The 9,506-nt window shown below is 35.5% G+C and overlaps 1 protein-coding gene across 1 annotated transcript; it reads left to right on the plus strand.

Moving 5' to 3' along the window:
- Window positions 1-593: 593 nt before the first annotated feature.
- On the plus strand, window positions 594-8,708 carry LOC114544927. The gene is made up of 9 exons (XM_028563409.1): window positions 594-607; window positions 820-991; window positions 1,472-1,632; window positions 1,922-2,085; window positions 3,406-3,557; window positions 4,104-4,178; window positions 6,894-6,953; window positions 8,310-8,415; window positions 8,581-8,708. Exons 1-9 carry the CDS (start codon window positions 594-596, stop codon window positions 8,706-8,708), a joined length of 1,032 nt encoding a protein of 343 aa, XP_028419210.1.
- Window positions 8,709-9,506: the final 798 nt, after the last annotated feature.

The following is a 9,506-nucleotide window of genomic DNA, read 5'->3' on the forward strand; positions in this document are numbered from 1 at the left end:
GTTCCATATTTTAATATTATGAACAATCTTCCCGAAACACATACAATGCCAAACTTATTGTATGGATTTGTTTAAAGAAATAACTTAACTTGTGATATGAAATAATATAAGGTATAAATATGAAGAATACAATTTGTATAATAATAGATGAAAACCCTCCTTCTAATGAGTTTTGGTCAAGATCATATTACACAAATAATGAATTTTTGCTATCTTCCCAAAGCAGATCCAGACCCTAGAGGGGATTAATAGGTGACCGATCAGGGATAATGGGAAAAAGTCAAACGCACCTTTTGACAACATATTTTAATTTTAGTGCTTTCAATCTTTTGCATTTTATTCACTAGTTTTTTAATTTGCTATCTTTTATATATAATAGAGCTATTATATGTAGTAAGATATTTTTACTTAGGACCTTGGAGGAAAATATGTTTTGCAGAGCCTTGACCTCTTAAGAATTTTTGGTTTTGGCTGTGCATACAAATACACATTACAAATAAACCAAAAAATTAATACATGGGCATTTCTTTTTTTACACTGTTTTTATCTATTTGGAATTTTCAGTTTTAAAAAATGTGCACAAACTTCAAATAATGATTTCTGACCAGTGAGCTTTTTGTATTACTGCATTTAGTCAAGTTCATGTAAATGTCCTGACAGTCAAAGGTCATTAATGCCTGGAAAAAATTATAATCACTATAATACATGGTTCTGATTCCTAAAACACTATTAGTTCATTATTAAATTGAATTCTGTTAATAAAAGCAGATGATTTGCTACTCAATTATATATTACCTCTATACCTTCATTTTTTTAAAGCCACTCCTTGCTCCAGCTACCAATAAGAAATTGTCAAAACATCCAACATTACTACCTGTGTGAGAAGATTTTGCTGCAGCAAGATGCAATATGTGTTGAAACATATCTCTCTCCTGTGGAAGGAACGTTGCATCTTACAACATTTAGAGTTATATTCAGTGGTTCATCACCGGTATGTTTACTTTGCTCAAACCTGAATTTGTCTTTGGCCTAATTTTTTAAACAGTTTAACCAATAATACTTATTCCTGGTCTTGTGCCATTTAAATTCTGTAAAATCGAGTTTTTAAATGTTCTTAATTTTCAAAAATTAAATTTAAAAAAACAGCCTTTTGCAAAGCAGCCTTTTGTAATAATTTTGTACATTGTTGACTTAAAATATAGCGGATTTAGTAACATATGAATACAAATTTTTCCTTACCAACTATGATAAGTACTACCGAATACCAAATGGAATACAAGCTGATGCATAAAAAATGTTTAGTTGTCCCCAATGAATATTGTATAGGAAGCCAATAATTGTCAAAGTTCTACTCATTTTATCAAGTGTGGTATACTAGAACACATATTGGGTCCAAGCTTGTTGTAAGCATTCCAGTTTTCTGTTGCAATTTTGCAATGGTCATGGAACCGGTAATACCATTTTCCTTCAGGATGTAGAAGACGAGGCCATTGGTGGTGACCACCATACATCCCTTGTATCCAAGAAAAATAGCAGTCAGTTTGGGAAAAAGAAAGGGTTTTCAGATACACTTGAGAGGTTTAGAGAAAAAGCACAGCATTTCCAAAAGAACTTGCAACATTCAAAATCATGGTAAAGTAACAGTCATGCAAAAGATAGTTTTTTTATAAAGTGCATGGGGTAATCATCACCTGTCTTAAACTTGCTCTATAATGAGCCAGTGATGCCCTTAACTCATAATGTGCCCCTGGTCTAAACATTATACGGCTGATTCATATTCGTCGAGTAGCAAATTGTTTGGAGCGGATCGCCCACCAGTTTTCACAAGACCGAGTAATATATATAAGACAAAGATATATAAATCATTCTCTGGGTGTTATTCTTCGTAAATTAAGGCCAAGGTTTTTTCTTCTATTTTCAGTCGCACGTTAAGATCGACTTACAAGGGAAAGTCACAATTTACATTGAACAGATCACATGAAAATAACGTCGTTCAAACTTCCTGTGGAGAAAATTTAGACGACAATTGTAAGTTGATTTCTCTACAGCCCGTAGACACACCGGAATCCGATGAAACAGAGAAAGGTAAACAGATGCTGCACGCATACAACCTTATATCTCATCTACTTATTTTTTCATTCGGACTATTTCATATCGGGTAAGGTGGCTTGTTCACGACAATTCGATATGATCATTTTGGCCGCTTTAAAGAAAGTGTACTAAATAATAACCAATCCTAACCATTCAACTCTATCTTATTTCTCCGCCCTATAGATTTAGTCAAGAGTATTTGTAAGTGCTCTGCGAGATTTATTTTCGGACTTAGTTAATTCAAATGTGCGGTACAGACGATTCGAACTTAAACGCTTGGATATCAAGCAAGCTGTTTCAGCTGGAAATCTAAAGGTTTATATAAAAAACCTATATATTCTGAACAAGTCCATCAAAGTCCGTTATTAAATAGTTTTGGAAAACTCTGGTACCAGTGGACGTGATGTCGATTCCAGAATCGTTGACCTAAAAAACATTCTGACACTCACATGTACTGGTCTTACAATTTCGAAAGAAACTATGTGGTATAAAGCCCGTTTTCCAATAGGCAATTTATTCGTGCAGATTGATAAAAAGTAGAAAGCGATTCTTCTTTTTCGCGGCAAATTTTTTCGCAAACTAATCACCGCACCGCATTTCAGATATCGCATCGCGCAAATAAATTCGCCTGGTGGAAAACAGGCTTAAGGCCCACACACACTGGGCGCAACGCAACGCGAATTTTTGGGGTTTTTTTAAGCAAAATAATTCAATTCTGGAGGGAAATTTTGAGAGCTATGGGCCCCAGACATGTCAAAGTATGCTATCCTTCAGTAATTATCAAGAATATCATAACATGATCAAACTTGCTTTTGCTGTTTTTTGTTGCTTTTGAAACCTCAGAAATTCGTAAAAATCGCGTAGCGTTGGCGGACCGTGTCAGTGAATAGGGACCTTAAGCATGTAGGACGGTAACACGACGACGGCAGCTATCAATACAATGCTTCATTGAAAAGAAATGAATTATTAATTAGCTATGGGAGTTTTAGGCGCGTGATCTACGTTCTGTTTACAACGGCAAAACGTCGTTTATTACGTCCTATGTAGAACGTCTGCATTTCAGGACCCAGTGAGCGCCACCTCGAATTAGCTCTATAGAATTGTCCCTAAAAACGTAAACACAATGTTTTCAACGTCTTAAATCTCATTAAACTGGTACACTGATAATATACAACAACGCTTTATCATAACATTAATTCAAAGGAGTATTCCAACCACGTCGTCGTCGTGTTGCCGTCCTACATGCTTAAGGTCCCTAATATCGGCCTAAAACGTTTGCATATGTACGCGTGATTTTCATTTATACTTTCACAGATCTTGTTCAACATGACATCATCGTATCTATTCCATGTACAAATGTTTACGATATTCACAAACTACCTAAGAACTCACTCGTGAAGGACCCGAGATTTTTTGGGTTTGGTGATGGCATTGAGCTCATGTGCAGTACTCTGCAGGTTTATAAGGTAAAGTGATTACCTTCTCTGGCGCTTTGCCTCTATATGAAAAAGCGTAGATGGCACCTTCTCTTTCACAGAATATGTATAATCAGAAGTATTACTAGGGATAGTTTTTCCAAAATGAACGCGTCATGCACACGCCATCACACTTGCCGCACGGATGGCTTCCTGGATTTCTTACCATTTCTGTTGTGTTTGGTAATATTTAATAGAGTACTGAACTTAACAATAAAACCTGACAACACAATCAATTTGAACAATATCATATTTCACTTGTCTCTTAATCAAATTGTTACCTACTATACGGGCAATTACGATGCCTCTAATGATTTATGTCCTATATATAGTCGTATATAAATAGACATATTATAGTTTTAAAAGTTCTCAAGGTGAACTTATATGATATAGATAACAGACTATAGCAGAGCACGCCCTGATAGGTAGAGTGAATCTGACCTCTTCATTGAGATGACCTAGGTACTGCTACAGGCTACAGAGAGGTCCATATCAATTTCTAACGGTGAATTTTGATAATCCTTTCATCTTATATAGTTTTGTCTTCCACAAGGTTCTGATTACAATGCGGATAAACTCGCCGCAATATTTTCAAAGTATACAAAACACCTGGTAAGTTTTTTTTTATCAATCATTTAATAAGGTTTGCTAAGGGCGATAATATTTCGCGTACAAATGCACGAGCAAACAAAACTTGGCAAGGAAAATTTGTCAAGGAAAATTCGTCCGTCTCTACGGGGCTTTATACTAGATTGCATGTAGACTATTTTTTGCTAAATTATATTACTGCACAGTTATCCGGTTGATTAACGAACCGAAATTTCTATTCTTATACATTTAAGCAGCAATGCAACTTAATTCAGCACGGGTTTTTTTCTTTTACTTTTTTGCCTGATTAATTATGCTTTCTGCATGATCGAAACTATAGATGTGATACTGTAATTGGGGGGGGATACATATTCGTATATCCTTTTGTCTGACAGATCTCTTTTGTATATGTATGCGCGTTTTCAAAAGAAATCCGTTGGGCAGAACATCATATAAAAAAATTATCACCACCCCTTCCCGAATTATCGCCCTAGTTTCGACCCTGCATGCTTTATTTATTTAGTATAGTGTAGTTTTCCGACAACACTCACAACTGCATGCTGAAGTTTGATTACCATTTTTGATACAGCCAGTTTTATGTACATGTACTGACGTAGGAAATAAAATCGGTAAAGAAACGTTCTTTATAATTGTCGAAAATTTCCTGACAAGGAAAAAAAAAAGCGTTTTCCTTAATCTCGTGCTAAAACCTTTACTCGCTACGAACCGTTAAAACAACCATTAAAATGTGAGCTAGGCTTCAGTGATTTGATATTCTGAATATAAAATATATAAACTTTGTACATGTAGGCTCAAGACATAAAATTGAAATACAGTACTGATCAGTACTGAGTATTCAAACACCTCTTTTTGGCCCTCACAAAAAAGCATGACTATTTTTAGATTCTAGAGCGTCATATTATGCACTCCCTAGCAGTTTTAGGAATTAATTGGTCACTCGCAAGCAGATTTATGACCAAAGATGTGGCATTTACCACTTCTTTTTTTAAAATTCAATTAAAATTCAATTCATGACTGTATTAATTTGATTGCTAGAACTTTTTCACTTTTCCCGAATAATCAGGCCTTTTAGTGCAAAGAACAGTTTTTAAGTGCATAAATTTTTAATGAGTATAAAACATTAAATTCAAAACCTGACAACGTGGGTCTTTTAGTGTTGTAAATTACCACGTGCAGATATTGACTGAGATTAAGAGAACCTATTCCAAATACTTGTAGACAAGGCATACTTAAAAAGTGTTGGACATAAATTTTTAAAATGCTTAAATGTTTTGTTATTTTTTTGACCGGCCATAATTTGATCGACAATGAAAACTATACACATCTTACTGGCCCTATTCGATCTTTATTCAAAAATACAAACACTTTACTATTCATTCTTCCTAAAACATCGATATCTCACAAATATCCTCCCAATTAAACAATAAACTTAAAAAGGTAGTAAATGGCACTTGTTAGGTTAAAAATGTACTTCCGGTTTAAAATAGTAAGTTAAAATAACTGCTGAACAGTGCGAAAAATCTCGCTCTGGAACATGTAATATTTTTATACAAATTGCTTTTGTTTTAAAGTAGATATGAGGATTTTCATGAGGGCTGTAAAAACAGTGTTTGAATACTTTTAATCAGTAATGTAGCTATGTCGTATGAATTTTTTTCCTGTCGAACAATTTTATGTATACTCGTGCAACTTTAGGGTTTTGAAAAACTCACTCGTGAGTAGTGCATGGCCTGAAAGTTTTATCAGGAACAACAATCGTATACTTGTAATATACATGTAGTATTATGTAGTATTTGAATTTAATCGCAGGGATTACCTTCCTAATATCCGCACTATAACCACGATCGCACTTGTCAGCTACCTTTGTAGCTCAATAGGAAGAGCATTGCATGCACCGGTGTCACGATCTCAGTCCTCCCCGGTTCTGAGTACTCTCCTTGTAACAAGTGCGCATGTGCAGCCTGGGAGGATAACTGAGCACGTAGCACGGCGGGCTCAGTTCTCCCCCAATCTTAACGATCCCTCAAAAAACTGGATAAATATTAAAGCAAAGAAAACTGTTTGGGTAACAGGTAGCGTTGTTAAAATGTGTCACGCAAGGATTTCTTGTAATTGTGGGTAATTTTCTGTTGTATAAGATGAAATGAGCACAAATTTTCCTTATTTTAACCGTTTTTTGTGACTTGTGACTCCGCAGGAAGCCTAGCATGTTTGTTGATGATTAATCATTCAATTTTCAATCGTCTGTCTCATTCATCCCTTCATTAGCCTCATAAAACATCAGTCAGTCTCACCCATCCCCTTTGCCCAATATCAGTCGATCTCACTCGTGATCTGATATGTACTAGTTAATAAGTTGTTCAAAAATAATCAATTACCTGCACGAAAAAGTTTTAATGCACTTAGCTACACACTCTGCAGACTTATTACTTATGGGCATTGCAAAGGCTTCTGGCTTGAATTCAGTTGTGTCTGATTTCCACTCGAAATTAAGGCCCTTTGATCCTTATACCTTGTAGTAGTTTAGGGCTAATGCTTCTTGCGAGCAGAACCTAATTTGAACTGGCTTGCATTAAGTTCAGCTCATGATGAGCATCTAAACCGGCCTGAAATGTTACGCCACATCACGTCATCATGCAAACGCCTCTCACGACGACAATCGCATTCGTATATCCTACTTAAAACTTTAATATTTCATTGCCGATGTGATCATCCTAGCTACGGCCTTGTTTTTCTGGAAATGTGAGGCAGAAACAATGTACTCCCAGCCAAAGAAAGGTATACAAATATGCTGAAGAAAATGTAATGTTCATCAGGACTTTTCCTGGTGTAGCGTTGATTGATTTCTGATTAATTATTGATTATGAATTATTTAATATTATCATGCTAAATTGCTAAATCGAGTAACAGTAATGGTTATGGTGCTTGTGAATAGTGTATAAATCTATACCATGAATCTAAACGTATATTTTTGCACCCTTTCAAAATATTTATATATGTTTAAAAACATCGGTCACATATTGATCTGGAGGTATGCGATAGTTATTGTATAATTACATAAATCTGTTATCTGTGCATGCATGTGTTTCGTTTAAAAATTTAAAAATTTAGTTAAAAAATACCTTTTGCATGAAATCAATGCGATTTTGCTCTAAGAACGCATATAAAACATCAGGGGTCGGTTGTATCAAGCCTGTTTAGTATAGAAAACAAGTCTATCGTTTTATTCAACAAGCAAACTAACCTTAATACAAAGATACTGTTTACAACTATATATATTCAATGTTGGATATCTTGTCACGTTGCCTTTGCTTGCATGCTAAACCCAACATTGCCAAGGGGATGGGGGGAGAATATCCATGAAACAAGTAAGTTAATCGGAATGAAATGAAAATTATACTTCACCAACAGTGTTATTAACAGGTTTTGTCCATGATTGTATGGTGTTATTTAAATTTTACTTATCTTAAGCTAAACGGGCGTGATATACAACCGGTCCCTGCTGCTAACGTAACAACTAGCACCAGCAAAAAATTCCTCCAGCCCATCTAACCGTTTAGCAAACTTCTTATTCTTTATCAAATGCCTCTGATCACTGGGGCCGGTCGTACGAAAGCTGGATAGATCACGATCCACCGGATGATGTTTTTCAAACGCTCAAAAATTGGCTATTGTTTGGTATAACGTGGGTTAACCTTAGTATTCCAAAATTGAGGATTCGCTTTTAATTGTTCACTGAAAATCTGTAGTTTCACTGCTTTTCGGACATTTTTATAACGCTTGAAAAAGTCACTCCTTCATTTATAACGCTACCCAGCCTTCATACAACAAGGCCCCGATCTATTTACATGGATCTCATGCATCTGAGGTCGGTTGTAGGAAAGTTGAATAGCGTTATCCAACGGATAGTGTTTTTCAATCGCTCTAAACTGCCCGTTGTTCAGTATAACCTGGATTTAACCTCAGCATTTTCAACTTGGGAGTTCTCCTCTTTCATAACTATTAGCTCAAATCTGTAAATGCATTGCTCTTTGAGAAAGCTATATGGCATGTGCAATCTCGTAACGAAATTCCTAATATAAAGAAGAAAGTCTTTTGTGACTTTATAAACAGAAGATTCCTTCGTTATTTTAGTCGCCTTCTAAATGGTTTGCAATCGCATATAGAGAAGCAATATCTCACACGCGTTCGTGTGATATTTTATATTCAAGAACATCACAGAATTTTTATGATTTTGAAGGTAAGCGGGTGTGGTATAAGCTGCCTTTATCAGATTTGTTACAAGATGTGTTATTTTTACGTGTGTATGTCATATCGACAGCAAATTCTGAACTGTGTTGATCCTTTACTATCGTTTTAATGCACCATATGTATATATTTTGTTTTTGTTTATGTTCACATTTAGTCGAGTTTCGACGCCTGGGTTTGCTGACATTGGATTGTTGGAGAGAATATTGTAAGCGTTCGTTATCAAGAAATTATTTTCAACCATCTACTTTCAATAGTTTAATGATTTACTTTCCATGCATATAAGATAATAGAACTAAACAATGATAAACAGATTTTGCTCTTGCCTTCTTGGGGAATTCGGGGGGCTGGCTGCACAATTAACCGAAAATATTTAGATTTCCGACTCTCTGAAATTCCTTTATATGCGTTTTTGACCGTTGACAATAGTTAACTAGGAAGCTTAATCAAGTTTTACTCTTTTTAGTGCAAAGTTTCTGTGAAACTTTGCAGTATTGTGGTGAGTGGCGAAAATTCACATCAGACAGTCAGACAGTCAATCAGTCATAGTGTAAACTCCGGGGGGCGGAGTGTTTTTATGCGTATAGTACATTACCAGAAATTTGGGACAAGATGGCGTCTTGCATTCGGATAAAAACAAACATGGCGGCCAAATTTCATGCGAAACAATATGGCTTAATCACAAAACTTTAAATTACGCTTCCTATGTGTGTTTTTTTCTTGGTTCGGAGTTCGAATTCTGTAAATCGCTCAGAAAGGAAGAGTTATAACAAAAATATTCACTCACTTGCAATCCTCGAGGTTCCTGAGTGCGATTTATATACAAGTCCAATTTGAATGATTCGGCTATATAAAGCATAGTAATATCGGTAAACATGCTCTACAATCTGGTCAAATACACCACTTTCCTTTTGGACGATGCAAAGTTCGGAGTTGGAAATGTCTTTAGTTGTGATATAGCTACCGATATAACTCATAAATATCTTCGTATTTTTTACCGCCACGGTTCCCACAGCGTTTGAAATTTCATAATTCTTCAGTGTGTTAAGCATCCGGCCATATACATTTGAAGAAAGAAAGAAA

The sequence above is a fragment of the Dendronephthya gigantea genome, unplaced genomic scaffold (assembly GCF_004324835.1).
Source record: "Dendronephthya gigantea isolate DGI-Jeju-01 unplaced genomic scaffold, DenGig_1.0 001059F, whole genome shotgun sequence".
NCBI lineage: Eukaryota > Metazoa > Cnidaria > Anthozoa > Malacalcyonacea > Nephtheidae > Dendronephthya > Dendronephthya gigantea.